Source organism: Brachionichthys hirsutus, chromosome 18 (genome assembly GCF_040956055.1).
Source record: "Brachionichthys hirsutus isolate HB-005 chromosome 18, CSIRO-AGI_Bhir_v1, whole genome shotgun sequence".
In the NCBI taxonomy this organism is placed as follows: domain Eukaryota; kingdom Metazoa; phylum Chordata; class Actinopteri; order Lophiiformes; family Brachionichthyidae; genus Brachionichthys; species Brachionichthys hirsutus.
In genome coordinates this window covers 9,751,878-9,770,151 of record NC_090914.1, presented here as the reverse complement: position 1 = coordinate 9,770,151, position 18,274 = coordinate 9,751,878, and the positions used below count along the sequence as shown (strand labels likewise).

Below are 18,274 nucleotides of genomic sequence, written 5' to 3'. Positions count from 1 at the left end.
CCGTGCGTTCTCAGTGGTCCCCAGTTGCAGGGGGGGAGGCTTATATACCCTCACTGTGGCTGCCAAGACCGGCCCCAGAATAACAGGCCTAAAAATAATACAAAGCAGTTAAGACCAGCCAATAGAGTAAGCCCCAACTCAGGAGTGTGACGTCTGCGTTTGTGTATCTGTGAGTGAGTGTGCGTGACTTACAAATGGTTGTCCGGATGTATTTGTGTGTATTTTCCGACCGGTCCGTCGGCACTCTATTCAGTTCCTTTCAATTTGCTTAAAGTGAATTAAATCACAATATAAATTGCACTGAGCAGGAAGAGCAGGTCGAGACCTACTCTCGAATCTACAGAAAACTTAAACCATGAAGTTCTGTTTGGGGAAATCAAAGACAAGACATCATTTAGATAATGCACCATCATGCAGCATTGTCTTTGTCCTGGTCTTCAGGCTTATTTCACTTTTATTTGTGAAAATGGAAAAAGTATAAATATGATAAATGTGCTTCGTTCTCTTCAGTTTTCCTAAACCCACGCAAACCAGATGATGCAAAATTAATGGCCGGCTGCCGATGGGACTTTGCGTCAGCGTCTCCGTTTGAGGGTAATCGTGAAGTTTTGTGTGTGCTGATTATTACCAAGTTGAGTAAGTTGCATGCATTTAGTTTTAATTTGCTGAACTAAATTAAATGGAATTATTTAAGCTTGTTTTGTTTATTATTTCCGACCACGCTTGCCCTGAGGCTTTGGCTCACCGTTTGGGTACTCAATAAATCATTCTGTGTGGACTGCTCCTGTTGTGTCACCGGTCCTTCATGGGAGCAGGAAAGAGGAGAGCCCCTTCATGCTACATTGAGGTTTCCCCTTGTCGGACTCCTGTCGGCGCTGCTTTGCCTCTCCACCAACTCCTGAGGAACATTTCCAAACTCTTAAAGGAGTTCAAAGTCTGCTGAAGCTGAAGACTCCACCAAACCTCTTTAAGCCCGTCCTCGCCTCTACCTGAGGCCGGTTGCCGACGGCTCCATTAAACACAGACACACCTGGATGGATTGTTTCCACATCCGTTTCACCACCGTCCAACAAACTTGCCACAAAAATGGGAATGGCGCAAACACGCCTGAGTCATGTGTGAATCCGGGCTGTAAGAAACGTTACGCAGGGCCGCTTAACCATCGCCTCCATAATGTGCATTTGTAAACACTACAGAGCGGAAAGCAGTCCCCGGCCACAGCTTTCGTCAAGCTGAACCTCCACAAAAATGTGGAAACTTGTTGGGGCGATCATATCACACAACCCCCCCCCCCCCCCCCGGATACAGGATTACATAACTCCGCCATATGGTGGTGTTGATGTTGATGCAGATGAGAGAGAGACGGCCACCTCCGCTGGTGGTGCATCCTGAGCCAACTGACTGTGAAACCATAGAGTAATAATGCCATCTGGAACTGCTGTCAGCCGAGGCTTCTGGCTCTGAGCTTATTATGGAAAGCAGAGAGGACTAAGGTGAGAATCACCGCAGGTGAGGAAGAGGCATGTTAATCTGCTTCCAGGCACCAGTGACTTTTTTTTCTGTGAGAAAATAACATGGATTAATGTGCATTTTTTATTCATGAGCCATTTTCAGCAGCCATTATTTCTAATTAACTATCAGGCAAAGTTTAATCTAAAGTACCAGCGTGGAGGTTTTACAGGCTTGAGAAATACAAACTTTGCATGAGTTGAATGGACTATTGTATCAATTCTCATCATGTCTTTAGTTTATAATCACCTGCAACTAAGAATGATTTTGTTTCCTTTTGCTTTAAATAAGCTTCAATGGAAGCGTGCGTCCTCTCGGAGTGGCTCATTTGACATTTGGACATGAAAGAAGTTGAAGCGAGGTGGTCCTGACTTTACAAGGGAGCACCTAACTGTATCTTTACTGTGTTTACTTTTGACCGGAGGCACAAAACCTGTTTCCTTGAGATCCAAGAAACCTACTGGGTTGATATTCCTCAAACACATCAGAACAATATTTCGGCCTTGGGCTATTTTGTTGTTTATAAAGCAACAGTATGGCTTTGAAATCTATGTCTCACTTTGCAGCAGTCAAAATGTGTTGCAGTTGTCTTTTGGAGAAGATCAAGAGCAAGAGTTTGTTGCACCCTGCTGGAGACGATGGCTCCGATCAGGATGCCACACACACATCGGAGCTCCGATTCCTACTCTTGTTTTAGATGATAAATAGCTGATTTAGTCATCACTTTGGCTGTTCTGTGTCGGTGCACCAGCCGGAGCGACAGTGTGAGCCTGTTAAGCAAAAAAAAAGGTTTTTAAATAGGACTTTGGCTTTTATAGCAAAGAGCAGAAGAAATAAGAAAGAGTTGCAGCTTGACTGCTGGGATCAGACGTTTTAATATAAAATTATTCAGTACAAAAAAAAAGGTAGCGACCCATAACAGGTAAGAAGGGTTTCGCAGGTACAGTAAATTTCACCCCCCACCCCCCGAAAAAAATGATTTTTTCAAAAACGTTTTTAAGAACAAAATACTTCTTCACCTACCTAAAGAATAAAATATCAGATAGCAATTGCAGAATTGTCCAAAAATTAAAGTTACCTTATTTGTTGTCGGTCATCCTTCTCCAGGAATGACAATCACAACAGCGCGGGGGGGGGGGCCCACCGCCGATGACTTAATTACCTGGGACTTCACTTTTTCCCACATTTCGCGACCGGACAACACAAGATAAAACATTTTTTCCCCTTTTGAACAAGATAAGTCTTTCCGTAATTCTCTGGAACCTGGAACATAATGAAAGCTGGAACAGACAAAGAAGAGGTGAAGGCGCGGACCCTGCCTTCGTTAACGAGAGGTACGTTGTGGTGATGACGCAGCTGATTAGAATTAATATTTAGAAAGCACTATTTGCCTTTTGAACTTTCGTTTACCTTATCTCGTTGGCTTTATAGTCTTGAATTCTTGAAAAGTTAATCGCCTTGTTAAAAAAAAAAAGAGAAAAAGAGAGCTGTATTTCTGTGACCCTGATTTTGTTTTTAACATATGACTTGCATAGAATGATTAATAATAAAAAAGAAAAATGGGGAAAATCCCTCAGACCGGGAACGGCTTCTAGGGAGAGGGACATCTGGAATACCCTTAACCTGCTGCCACTGTGACCCAGAAGATTAGAATAGATGGATGCATGAATTGTGGTTATAGTAATCATTAGTTCTCCTAATTATAATCTCTCAGACAGTCATTTATTATTTTAGCAAACCCACGTCTTATCATGCAAATTTATGAGGAAATTACAGAATTGGAGTTATTTTTCAGGCCTGTGTGTTTTCCAGCAGAGGGGTGCAATCCATTTAAACGTTTTGTGTATGCTGAAATGAGCCTTAAGATCGTATGCATCAGTACTTCCGGAGGAATATAGCCGTTTTCGTGTTGTGATATTCTGAGTTAAACTGAAGTACCTGAAGTGGACACGGTGGTAAGATACAGGGGAATGGAGGTGAAGGAGATGAGGGCCGTCGGGAGCTCAGGATGGATGGAGATGGTGGTACAATAGTGGGGCCAAGGGTTGGAGCGACAGCGGCTGGATGCGTGCAGTGAAAGCAGGCAGGGAGACGGGCAGATGCAAGGCGACTACTGGGACTTAACCCTAACCCTAAAAATTCCAAATAACGATTATCCAAATAAAATTATCCTGTAGAAACGTTTCCATCAAAGAAGCATCTATCCTATAATGTCCTTTCTTGTCATTTATTGCCCCTTTCACCGCTGATTACTTTGTTTGCCCTTGAGGAGTATTAAAATCAGCCCTTTTATTGGGGTATTTGGAAGACTGTTTATGGGGTTCGTTTGACCTGAGAGGTTTAAGATGTGTGTTTGTGATCGTTTCAAATCTCAGAGCTTGGGTGAAAAAGAATCAGTATTTTTCCTACCCAGTTATTATCATTTTAATAATACTAACAGGATAGTTTTCTTTAGCAGGTTCAAGCATCCTGAATGAATTCTTAGAGGTTTCACATGTCATTCCACCAGTCAGGAGGGAGAAATTGTGTATATACTGCATTTTGTTTTGAACCGGGGTTCAAACTGTGCCCTTAGATTATGACTTGCATCTCATATTGTGTGTGTGTGTGTGTGTGTGTGTGTGCGTGCGTGCCTTTCCTCTCAGTTACATTTTCCTGAGCTGCTTTTGCTTTAGAGAACGTAATCAAGTTGTTCTTCTCCAAATTAAATCTGTAGCTAGTTTGTGACCTGAAATATGCCCTCGTCCCTTTGGCAATGCTTACAGCTCTGTACTCAACACTGCTACACACACACGCACACGCACACGCACACGCACACACACACGCACACACACACGCACATACCAATGCAGAGGGAATTGTGGGACGCTGTATTCTGATCACTCCTGCAATGATGTGTGGGGGCAGCAGAGTAACCAAAACCAGCTGGTCCCCTCATCTTCCCTCTCTCCCTCATTCTCCTCCTCTTCTTCATCTTCCTCCTCCATTTCCATCATCTCCCTTTTCTTCTCTATTCCTTGGTGTTTTTGTGATTAGAACTGAGCCCCTGTCTCTTCCTGTGCCAGACGAGAGCGTGAGCAACAACAAAGACGACGCAGAATGTATAATAAAAGAAGACAGACCTTTTCTAATGATGTGCTCTCTCTCTCCCTCTCTCACACACACACACAAGAGCACGTCCAAAATTGACAAGCATGTTCACATACACACACACACACACACACACACACATACACACACTTGGCCGCTAATGAAGGATGTTTCCAGTCAAAAGGAGGGAGCAGGATTCCCTCACTGATTGATGACTCATTCAGGCAATAGCTGTCGTCGTTTGTGCGTCGTTACTTTCTATGCTGTATTACCGTTAATGCTACACTACAGCAGCCACCTTATGAGTCTCATGGCTTCACAAAACAGACTCAACAGAGTGGCAACACTTTGTAGAGCCATGCTGGCTTCTGAATGAGCTGTACGCCTCATTCTGACATCTGGCATGAGGACAAAAGAACAGCAGCACAGCCCTGTACAATACCAGACTACAAATAACTCTTAATTTCCACAGGTCTCCATTTTAGCTTGGCTCCAGATGCTGTGTTTCATTGTGGCTTTTTATCCAAACAGTAGGCAGGCTGAGGCAAGTGCATACATTTCTGGCAGACTTGAATCCCCGGCCGGCACTGGGCTGTTCCAGAGACTGGGGTCCTAACTGTTAAGTCTCGCCGTGCACCTTTTATTACTTTTTAGTGGAGCAGTTCACAAGTGATGATTCATCACTCTGTAACACACACATACCAAGCTGTGATCTTCCTGGAGGCCATTCCCACCCCCAGCCTCATAGCATCCACTTATGACGAGCTGGAGAGACGCTGCAGGGTCATTCCAGATGCCTCGCTGTGCACCGAGTAGGAACAGAAACTGTTCACACACCTAGCATTCCAAGGATGAACTACGTTGTGGCACCAAGAAAGGAACTGTTTGATAAAGCTGTTTCTGTGAGCAGAAACCATCTTCAAGCCCTCATCTGGACTTTAAGGCAAGATTGGATAGCAATGCATGCATATGAAATGCAGTGCAATATTATTTTGATTATATGCATCCAGACAATGTATAACTAATCTCACCAAGTCAAAAATGTTAAAATGCATAAGAGAAGTAAAACAATAGACAGAGTTATTACCAGTCCTGTAGCTCCCTTGGTCTAACAGAACCTTAAAATGAGGTCTAGCTCGTTTTCTCAGGGTAAATTTCCTGCCCATCCCCAAACAGCAAATAGACACAGCAGACTGCAAACAGACAGCGAGCGATGGTGCAGACTGAATAGTCATTAGGGGACCGGAACATGACTCGTGAATGATAATGCTGCTCTTTAACTGCTGGGTACTAACTCAAGTTAGTAACTAACTCGTTTTCTTTGAGTTTGGATATTGCTTACACTGCCCCCAAGTGAACACAGAAAGCAGTGACAGAACTTATAAAACCAAAATTATGATTAAGCGACCACCGTCAACGTTTTTTTGTTTGTGTAACCAGAAGTAATAATTGAGCTTAAAGTTTATTTGTCAGACAACACGGCTTGGAAAAACATCGGCCCACCTTTTAATGAAGCTGTTTTTTTTTGTTTTTTTTCTGTTTTCTATACAGTTAATTTTCTTTTGCAGATTTTTTTATTTTTCCACTCTGTTGACTTCGACACCATGTTAATAAGGTACGAGTTCTCTGGCTCTGGTACATTACTGAGGCTTCAGTGCATCACTTCAGGTGCCTGCAGGGTGACAGACAGTACCACCATGTTTCTCTCAAGCTTGTCAACTCGGTTGTTCCGTGATTTACTTACCAAGATGTGGTTGGTAAAGTAGCCATGTGCTCAGTGTTGAACTGCAACGCACCCATCATGCCACCTGGGATGGTCGTTTGTAGGGGGTGAGATTTGAATTGCACTCCGGGGGGAGAAGGCGCCCTGGCTCACTGAGTGACGCATTTACCCTTGCAGTGCCCAACTGTTCTTATGCAAAGCAGCCCCACCGGCCATACCACACACAGTGATGTTATATATGCTGTCTTATGCAAATGACTGACCTTTTCGTAGCACATTTTCATCAGGATGGGAAATGGACATTTTGATGCTGCGTCCTGTGAGTCTGGTAGATTTATACGTCCAACCAAAGTAGTCAGTGTTTGTTGAAAAGGAGATGAACAAAGCTTTACCACCATGTTATGATGCTGAGAAGGTTAGCAGTTCGATGTTTCTGGTGTTTTGGTGTTCATAATATCATGTTATCTCATAGCAGTAGCATGTTCTTGACATATTTGAGATTATCTGTCGTTGTGCATGGCTGTGGATTTTGGTAACTGAAGGTGGAGGTGTCAACACAAATCTGATCCGAGGCCGTGTCACCTGAGCTTGGCATGATTGACTTGTCTGTGTTATTTGATGTTGTTTACATTCTCTGGTGCCAGGAAAAACATGCACATTTGCTCCTTTGCTGGCTTTCTCTGGCTGTCAGGCGCTGTCAACATGTATTCCCCATCATGTTCTGCAGTGGTTGAAATAAATTAGCTAATGCCATGTTTTGTCATTGTATGTTCTAAAAGCATATTGTGTATGTGCACATGAAATGGGGAGGGAGAAAGAAATGTGAACTGCTGTTTTGATGAAGCAGCCTTATGCCGTCTATTTCATCAACTATTTTAATTATGGATTTATGTCTTAGAGATTTTAGTTAATCAACTCGGGATTTTTGAAGTCTGTCTGTCTCACACAGCTTGGGAAAAAACACATATCCAAATCCAGATTAATTGTATTTGACAGAGCCACAGATCAACGTGAAATCATAACGCGAATAACCACGATACCATCTTTGACTGTTATGTAAAGTAGATTTGTCCAATACTATTTCCTTCATCTTAGAACTATCACAAAGATCTGAGGCATATTTTTACATCATCGCTCAAACTCTATCACATTTAAATTTTTCCCAGATAAGACTATTGAAACTGTCTTTACACCTGCCTCAGTTAGTCGAGAACTGAGAAGTAAATCCAAAACCCTGTTAGTTTCATTTACATTTAAGGAACTGCACAACATTGTTATCCATTCATCATTCTAATTGCATAACAGACTATGTTTGTGCCACTGCTTTGAAACCATCCTCCCCAGTCTGTCAGATGTGATGAAATCTGACAGATGAAAGTGGCTTTTAAGATCTCTTTTCCATAGGGAAGCATTGCGTAGCCTCAACGATACAGTATGCAGCATGTGCGTGCTTGCGAGCGCATTTCTGGTTGTGCATTTGTCAGTTTGATTTTATTTGTGCGTACGTCCTTGAGGGCTCTAAATTTTGTCCAGTGGTTCTCTGTGTCTTGTTTGTTGCTGAACTTACTTGTTCCCTTTTTTTCTTACATGTGTTTAACACCTCGTGACTGTTGCTTTCATACATGTACTATATAAACGAATATATAAATAGATTAACTATATAAAAAATATCGCAAATCCTCACATTTGAGCTACAGTTCGACCAGGCCAGAGGATTTTGTTTTCCAAAATGAGATAATTAGACGGTAGGCTTCTATTTAAGCGCCACTAAATTCTTTGTTTGACATTGCGCAAACAGGAGGAGTGTGTACGTGTACAAGTTCAGACGTATTTCAGAGGGAGCTAGTGGTTCTCACGGTGAAACGAGTTTAGTCACTCTGAACCGTAGTACGGAAGCAATGGAGGCGAGCTAGTTGACGTGGCTGACAACAAGATGTTGCTTTTGCTGTGTGGAGGAGTGTGTTGAGGAGGTGTGTCTTGATGTAGGGCTTGCCTCCCTGCTTGCTGGCCTGCCATAGGCTCCTGACTGAGCTGGGATGGCGAAGCAGAAGGGGAAATAGGAAGGCACTAGGACCCAGTGCTGACGGCGAACGGGCAGGCAGAGCGGGGCTGAGTCACTGCATGTGTCTGAGAGGCAGTCAGAAACAGAGCAGAGCAGAGGTGATCTCTCACTCATCAGCACAGGATAACACAACCATGATGGGTTGACTTGGGGGGGGGGGGGGGGAGGCGGTTGGAGAGAGGAAGTGTGCATTCGCTATGGAGACCAACAAAGTTCTTCATTTTGTGCCTTTGGGTAAGTCAATCAAAGCTCCTCGGGCTGCTCCTCAGCTGTGCACGACACAGCATGCACTGGGAGAACCTCGGGGTTCCCTACCTAGTGAAACCTGAGAACCCCCCTGTGAAAAAAACACCTCCACCTCCACTCGTGGGGACGACAGATGTTTGGGCGTGCATGCGTCCTACTGTACATACTTTGCTTCGCTCTTCCTGTTGACTTGGGGAATGTTCCGTTTGTGGCAGAAATCCTGTTTTTTATATTCTTTTTCAGAGGTGTGGTTCCAAAAGCCGTGTTGTGCTTACAGTCGTTTGTTTGTTTGTTTTCTCCTCATTTCTCCATGAGGACGCGATTGCCATTTTCTTTCCTCCCTTCTCTTGTTAATGTCTGGTATTTGACCCGAGAGGTTCCTGCATTGCATTTCTTCAGTTGAGAAACTAAACGTTCTGAAACACTTGGGTTGCAAACCCCACCAGAGAAACCCAGTATACCTGTTCAACAGGCACAGCTGGAATGCTGCGGTAACGGGGTTGTATGAGTGCACTTTCTAGACTGACGACACAATGAGACATTGTGTGAACGTGCACATGCATCTGTGTGGACATCTATGGGTGTTTGTGCCTGTGTAAAAGCTGTGTGTGTGTGTGTTCGATCAGATCGCTAGATTAATGTTGGTAACATCCATGGGAGACCAGTGGGTTCCCCTCTCGGTGAAAGTCCCCTGAGAGACCAGAGCCCATTTGAAGGTGTGATGCGGCTGCCGCTTCACTTTAATTTTGTCTCAGAAGGAAGAGCGGGATATTGCATCCGTGTGTGCGTGTGTGTGAATGTGAGATGAGGATGTTAAGCAGGATAATGTCAGTGCGGGACTATCATGTAACGGTGTGTGTGCGCATGCTTTTCACAATCATTTCTAATAAATAATACTGATGGGGGAATATACATAACTGTGTATATGAATGTGTAGTTGGATTGCGTTGTCGTGAGCTCTGAAAGAGCGTGTGTGATGCGAACTATATTTGTTTTTTCCATAGTGATGGTTGCTGCTGTGTCTCGACCCCTGAACACTAATTAGTATTAATTTTCTTATTGTTGATGAAAGGATGGTAGAACAGTTGTGATCTGTGATTCAAAAGTAAAGGTTCTGATCCAGTCCTGTCAAATATTTATTTATGTTTTGTATAATTTAACCCTCACTTTAAATTTACACCTTAATGTTTTACTTTTCAGGAGAATGCAGCCATGAAACGATCTCTGCAGGATTTTTTTCAGTTTTTCGTATTGATCAGTGAATCGACAATTACTTTGCTACAAGATTAGATTTCTTTGTTTGAACACTCACTTTACTGCCCTCTGGATTTCCAAATGAAGGGGAGCAGGCTTTTATGCGTAGTGCTGTTCAGCAGCCATAGCCGGATTGTGTCGGCCATGACAGGGTTCAACCCTAACTGCCTGTATATACAACAGGAAATGGTCTTATTGGTATCATCATCAGTGATCGTCAGCAAATCCTAATTTAACATATTGTGAATAGTCTTCCAAATCAGTGACGACCATCCGAAAGGTGAAGGAGCAGCTGGTCTTGTGTGAGGAAGTCAGAAGATGTGACGTTTGTCACCACGCGATCACACGGTATAATGACGCCGCCGTGAATTTCAGATCTATTTATTTACTTTGTACTGCCAAGAGATTCTTTGGTAGCACATGCTAATGGCATTCTTATTTTCACTGAAAGTACAAAAATAACACTCCATCAGCCACTCAAGTAAAATCCACAGTTCTTTAAACGGTTTTGATTAGAAAGTTTAATCACTACGTAGGAATGAGATCCCCCAGCGCCGCGCAGAGCAAGGTGTCGATCGTTTAGGTGTGACGGACAGCCTGGTAATCAGTGTTGCAGCCATGGCGTGCACAGCCAGGAAGTATCAGCATGGAGGACGCATAGTGGCTGTGTAAATTAGTAGTTGGGCCATGTGGAAGCGGAGGTGTGTGAGGAAAGCTGTGTGACGTGAGCTTGTGCAGATGTGCGTTTTGTGTGTCCTGTGGATGTGACGCTGATCTCTGATCAGTATTCACCGCTGGCAATAGATTTCAGACGCTCCAGCCTCTGAGCACAGCCATCTGGGTAGAGGAGAAACACACACACAAATTATTATACACAATACACACCACTAGTACTGAAATATCACAAAAACACGTACATCCAAGACATGATGAGACGGCTTCACGGAGGATGCATCTACACACTGCACATAATTATACACACAGTTCATTCTATTTGAAACTCACTCGTTGGTTGATGCACACGAAACAAGTATATAGATGTGTCAACAGACACACTCGTCATGCACAGTTCAAGGAACACGGGATGGAGCGCACACATTCGCTACAATTAAAACACACACACACACATCTTATTCCATTTTTAGTGTTTTTTTTCCCCTTGTCCATCTCCCACACACACATTTACATACAGAACCAACACTGCCTTTTATCTGGATACTAGAATCCAAAACACACACACACACAGCTGCGCCATGTAAAGGTGTGTATTTATGGAAAAGCAGGCCAGAGGTAATGTTTGAAGCATCTGAAGTAAAATGTTTTTTTCCGCGTACAGCCCTGCAGTGCTTTAAGAGTGATGAAAACACTTCCTGTCAGTTAGGAGGCGCCGTCGAGTCAGTGCGAGGCCTGTGGTTCCTGCTTTATTCATAGACACTCTATGAATGATCACAATTACAATCTTGAGTGTCATGAAGTTGAGAGTAGTGAGTTAAAATTGAGTGGAGACTGTTATTTAGTGCTTGAATGTTCTTGTTGTGGACATATTTCTCATCTTAAATGGTATTAAGAGTCTGCTCTGTTCTCATCTTTCTAATGCCGAGGGATGGCAAAGGCCATCACATTTTATATTACTTGTGATAACACAACTATAATTTTGATATTATATATTAAATATTCATACCTTTTATCAAACAGCAATATTAGACTATCATGGAACAGTTGTCTAGTGACTGCGAGGTCAGATGACATAATACTGATAAAATATGCATCCAGGAAAATCAGTAAATAAAGGAAGGGTTGGGTGAGAGGTTACCTTTTTCTGACGGGAGGCCCACAGTGTCACACTTTGAAACCCCCTGAGAGAAACCACACAGCCCGTTCATTTATTGGATTTCATGGAGAAGTCATTTGAGGGTAAAGAAGAAACCCTCTGTGTTATGAACTCCTGAGTTTTTCTACCATACGCAGCAAATGCGTATAAAAAAATTCCCCTTAGAAGAGTTTCAAGAAGTTGCCATTGCTGCAGCAAGCATTCAGTCAAATAAGTTATATTTTTATTGCACTTTATTATTTATAAATACATTTCTAAATGCATTTTTAGAGATATTTATATTAATAAAAGAATAATAGATGAGAAACCAGCCAAATTCCTTCTGTTTGTTTGACCAATTTAAATTGGTATTTTTAGAATGTAATAGTCTCTCTTTGTTTGTCACACAACAAAGTTAACTCCTTAAAGTGATATATAATTTGTCTAAATCAATGTTTAATGCAGGATGGAAATGTAATAACACAACCTCTGCTGTATTCGGTTCAGCATTAAATGAATCTCAGATTAAATCGGTCACAAGCTTGAGCGCTGTCAGAAAATGAGCTCCAACATTGATTAATCTATCCTTATTACTCAGACAACATGCTTAGATCCTGCTATTACGCATTTGTTGCTTCACATATATTGTATTCTACAGGTTACAGCGCAGGAAGCAGCCCTGTGCCCAGAAGAGTGTTTCAGTTCCTATTAAATATTGCTCTTGTATGGTCTGCTAAGCTTGCACCTCCTCTGTAGCACACAACAGGGCAGAATGGCTTCTTCTTTTGCACTGAAATGTATTTAAAACCAAACCGAGCACGACCGCAGTAGAGACGGGCGGTATGTGGCACCCCTCCACTTGGCATGGATGCCCCTGTTCACAACATATAATTATTCCAACATGTGTGACGTTTCAATTCACAAACCTTGATTGTGCTGCTTCGAACTGACTGAACAGAAACATCATTGTGTATTCCAGGTTTGATGCAGACCCGCGTGGGCTTAATGAACCCTCTTTACCGTATTGTCACTAACTGCACACAATTAGCATAAAGACACGTCCTTAAGTATCCCCCAAGCAATTCAAGTTTGGAACTGCAGAATTCAGTTCAAACTACCCCGACAGATATTTCCTTTACTTCAAAATCGGATGTTCCTTTACTGTGCGCCTACTATCCTCTTCCGTGACTGTTATTCATAGCATCCATGTGCTACACCAACAATAGCACCCGTGTTTCTATTTATTGAACAGACTGTGCAAGTCAGAACCAGTAAGGAGGGAGCGCTAATGTGGGTCGCACTGATTGGCGTACAAGGGCAAAAAGAAACGTCCGACAGTACAGAGGGGAGATCACACAGCGACTATATACCCTGTCAGTGGAAGGATTAAGGAAGAGGTTATACTACTATAGGATAAAATGGAAAATAATAGGAAGCCAAGGTTCCTTAATGCAAGTTATGACAGCCGCTGGACAAGGTGGGACACTGAATATGCTCAGATAAGAGGTTTGAAAAGGATACTTATCTTGAAGTATTAGCAGTAATCCTAGAGTACATGACCTACGTTTTCACGGGACAGTGTTGTAGATTCAACACGGTACAAATACTGTCGGCTCATTATACACCGTAGACCTAACATGAGTTGGAAGTGGATACACAGAAAGTGAGACATGAGCGGCATTTCTACTCCTGCTGCTCTGCATCGAATTCAGATGAAACTGTCTGTGCAGTTCTCTGGTGGGGGGGGCACCACAAATTAAAAGCTGAGAGATGTGCTGTCGGATGGCAGACGGGCTTGAGCTGCATACAGTAGACTGCTGTGTGTGGAACAGCAGACTTGAAAGAGAGACGGTGGCCTGGCTTCAATCGGGCTCGAGGAAGAGGGAATGTGCCAGTAATTAGCAGGAATCCCCTTGCACTGTTTGGCCCCCTCCTCCCTTTACAAAAATCGAGGCAGCCAATTTCCTCAGCGAGTGGTTGGCTTGTGTGTGTTCAGCCATTCACTCACTCACCAAGTCATCCACAGCCTGCCTTGCACCCTTGGCATCCACACAAACAGGCGGGGCATCGCCGCTGCAGCACCTGAGCAGCATCCCATACCTGAGAAGCAGGGAAGAGGAAGAAAGATGACTGAACTGTGTGTGGAAAATGGAAAATAAGATGTAAATAGGTGGAGGGAGGACAGACGGCAAACGATAAGGGTGGAGGAGTTTAAATCTGTCTCACCGCGCTGCAGATGGGGCCGGATTCATCGGTGAACTCGCAGTATAACTATCAATCCCTCTCAGGTGAAAAGAACAGAGGATTACTGCAGAGCTGCTCCATCCACGGACATGGCACCAAGGACAGCGCTGGCGTTCACACAAAAGACATTCTGGGAAACAGAATGCTGCAGAATAGGTGTTTGCAAATTGGACAGTTCTTCATGAGTGACGTTGAGAGCAAACCTGAGGTATTAAATGTTGTTCTCAGGTTGAGTGTCGCATATCACATAAATTGGGGTTGCGGTTAGTGTTCAAACAGGTTTGAACACAAAAGCCTGAGCAAACACCGCTTTCTGTCATATTTTCTAAAGACAAGTCTGCGTATTTTGCATATGCACACACGCATTATGCACACTGTTAAATAAAGGTGCAGAACCAGATCGGCACTCTGTGAGCATGAAATGCCTTCGAGTTCGGTTGCTTGCCAGGCTGCCTGCTCATGGCCAGCCTTGTGGTCAAGGCTCGACTGTGATATTGCCAGAGTCGAGCCAGCAGCTCTTCAGTGGACAAAGTCCTAGTTAATTTTCCAACATTTATTAAAGAAGCACAGCCAGTAAATATGGATAATAATGTAGGGAACATTTCCCAACATTGTTGCAGCATCTGAAATGAATGTCACGGATAAAAGATTTAGAAGGGAAAATAATTGTGCTGGAGGAGTGTATCCTGGAGACATTTCCATTTGAATATTTTCACATTAATAGTTTTAATGATCATTTTTTTGCCACACACTTGTCAAAGGCGTAGCTGTGTGGCAAACATGTGGCTCCACTGAGTTTGAATAACACATTTATTTTTGCTGTTGATGTGATTCTATGTACTTCAAGGCTATTTGGGTAAAAGCATCCATCACATAATTTGGTGTTTACCTCAGATTCCTGTCTGGAGTGCATTACAGTAATGCCACAACTGATGGGTGTTCACATGCAGAGCTACGTGTGTCAAAATACTATACTCATATATTTACATTAGACTAAATCTAGTGAATAACTGTCAGCCTAATATCTTTTAAAGAAAAGAATGCGACATAAGATAGTAAGAACACAAGTGTAAGGCGTTTGGTATCAAGCGACACTGAGAAATCCTGTTCAAATTTCTGTGAAATAGTGAGAGTGCCAAAGTGTTGCGTCGACGAGCTGAGACTTGTGCTGATGAAAGTGACTGTGACCTTGTGAGGCTAAGATCAGTGTAGGAATCATGCCTTTTCTTGTTTTCTCACATGTATCATTGATACCGGATTTATCGGAACCTCCTCGGAGTGGCTGCCTTTCAACAGCTCCGTAGTCATTGCCCGATTAGTCTCCCTAGAAGCCCAGGCAATCAATCCGGCAAGTGTTGGCTGCTTGTCTGGAACAAGATTAGAGGAATCCCCTCACCTCCAGCTCCTCGAGAGGCTTTCGCTGACCACCCTCACCCAGTAATGCAAAGGATAAGTTAGAAATACAAGCAGCTGCACAGCATCTCCGGGAGTTCCCCTACCCATAGGATATGATCAGAGATATTTTGAAGAGCTTGGTGCTCACCCAGGATGTTAGGGTGAGGTGTAATATTTGTTGCTGCAGATTTTTTTTCTTCTTTGTTGGTACATTTCTACATCTTGGTAAAGAAAATACGTTGCGTTTTTGTTTTCATGCAATGATAATTTGCCAAACCTCTTGTCTTATAAACAAGCCTGCGTGAATACCATCAGGTTTAATTTACAGTGAGCCTGAAAGCATGAATGGTAGAAATGCATCAAAGTATTTTATTTTATTTTTCTCAACCTCAAAACATGTTTTCTCATCTAACTTTATTCTCCAGCATGCCCCTATGCCTCCTGGGAAATGCCATGTAAAAACACCCTGTAAACCGCACTTTACAATGTTTGTGTAATTAGCCTGCCGACTGAAGTCCTTTTTAAAATTCCTGCGAAATAACATGAAGAAATATAAATGCCAAATGTGGACCTGCGCTTTAAAGTGTGTGCTTTGAGCAAGCAGCCCTTCCCAGAGCAGATCAGGAAGAAGTTCCCAATCCACCTGCGCTTTCTCAGCGACCACAGCTCCACAGAGGACGAGCGCCAAGAAAGCCTGTGGGCATAATTAGCCAACAAAAGGCACAGACTCCTCCTCGGTCCCGGCCTAGTGCTCGTAGAATCCCCTACAAACGCGGCAGGGCCACCTTCTAATCTCTTGCCCTCTTAACTTCTCCGCCTCACCTCTTCCTTAAATTCCGGGGGTTGTCCCTGCTGGAGTTGGTGGCATCTGTTTGGCATGTACCTGCCCTGCAGTAGACCAGGTACTCAGTTTTAGTTATTAATGAGTTGTCTTGGAGCACTTAAATGCATGCCAAAACATGTTTTAATACAATTAGGGCATAGTCTGGGTTAATGAGTAATACTTACTATTAAAGTTATCCACAGCCTCTTCCCTCCAAGTTGATTAAAATACCATAAATGATCAAACGGCAGCACAACACATGATTAAACAAAGGTCAAACCGTGGCGGTGCCCATCTGTTAGTGTAACCCTTTTATTTATTCTGTGCTAGCACAATAGGTACATAGCTTTATGTACTGTTGTATACATCATTTTCCTAAAGTACTTACTACAATGGCAGGCATTTCTATAATATGCCCTTTGAGTGCCATTAAAAAAAACTTAACAATGGATACCTTAATGTTCTATATTCTCCTTACAGTTCTGGGCTGAAAATAGATGCCAACAAATGCACTTCTTACTTTTCTTTGAATAACGGCATGCAGCTGATTTATTATTTAGCCATATTAGAAAATGAAAGCTTGTATTCGTGACCTGCTTTTAAAGCTTTACATCTTCAGTAGGAGTGCCATAGAGTGTTGAAGATGGAAAGCATTATATATGTATTTATTTCTCACTTTAACAAACTGAGAAGGCTACTGAGAGCAAGCAGTGGTTTACAGTGATGCCCCAATAAGATCATATAAAATACAATATGTATTAAAGTTACAGTATGTAAAATAAAGGTCACCTTGAAGGTCACTCGCATGGAGAAGCATGGCAGGTTGACATAGGGTCGCAATTAGTCCCATCCCATCTCTGCTTTTAAAGAGGATTAGAGGTGATGGACATTTTTCCATCATCCTGCTGTTTCTGTTCATGTTCTAAAATCAGTATTTCTTGCTAGCATCTTCATGAATCGGTCACGCTACATCAGGTTTTGCAAGTGACCGAAACTGCATAAACAAAAAATAAATGAAATAAAAAGCAATTTTCCATCCACTCAACATCATTTATCTAGATTGAAATAACTGAAGGCTGGAGGCTTTGTAAAAATATCATTTTCTTCTGAGTGAATGTGGTCGTGTTCCGTTTATTATTTACACGAGGATCAAAAGTGCGACACAAAACAAATGGAACAATCTGATGGTGTTGGAGTCGTAGCCCACAGAGGTATTTGTGGTTTAATAAATCAAAGAAAGGTGTATTTTCACCGCTGAAATTGCCCTCTGTGGATGTCAAACGGGTTTCTGTCTGCTGCGTTGCTCCTCGCCGTTTGTTGAACTGACACAAAACCCACAATTGCTACAAGCGGTTGCCTGCCATTTCTTTTCCAGATGCGTCATATCAGATAAAGGTTTTGGGAAAGAGTTTGTCATGTGGGACGTACTAACACTGCATCAAGTGATGAGCAGAGCAGCTGTTGCCTCGCTTGTATTGATATTATTATTATTATGTTGTACTACGCACCGGACGGAGCAGCGCTCCTAATCTCTATGCAAAGACAATAAAGGCTTTCTATTCTATTCTATTCTATTGTGGATTTGTGACGTGTAAACTCTGCTGACTGGCAGATATTTCCTTAATGTATATTAAGGCAACGATGAAAGGACTGATTCTAAGTAGGCGACGCTGCACCCACACATGCACACAGCGCATTACTGAAGTGAGATGTTTGTCAGATACTCTTACTGGTTCTGATTTCCTGCAGAAAGTAGACACTTCCTTCTTCCTACAGAGCTATCGTACATCTTTGCATTCGATTGTAGTTGTGAGATAACTTGTATGTGTGCAATGAGATGGGTATTGTGATAAAGCAGGAAGAATATTGCATGTTTGTATTTAATCGGTGATGCACCATGACCATGCATCATTACGCACTCTGCTTCCCTCATTAGTGGGCAGCATAGGTGCACAGCTCTATAACACACATCCAACTAGAGGAGCACTTGGAGACCACTTTACTCGGGCATGACAAAATACGTACATGAATAGCTTAAGCATCACCTTTCACGCACCGCTTTTAACCCACTGGAAGAGCGAGGCGCTATCTACAGAGAAGGAATCAGAAAACAAATCT

The 18,274-nt window shown here is 42.8% G+C and overlaps 1 protein-coding gene across 1 annotated transcript in view; it reads left to right on the top strand.

Annotated features, from left to right (window-relative positions):
- Window positions 1-8,541: 8,541 nt before the first annotated feature.
- slc4a11 (solute carrier family 4 member 11) overlaps window positions 8,542-18,274 on the top strand; it is a 44,567-nt gene continuing 34,834 nt past the window's right edge. Inside the window, exon 1 of the mRNA XM_068751611.1 lies at window positions 8,542-8,618. Within this exon, the coding sequence (XP_068607712.1) occupies window positions 8,582-8,618 (37 nt within the window). The 5' untranslated portion in view covers window positions 8,542-8,581. The remainder of the gene's footprint in view (window positions 8,619-18,274) is intronic.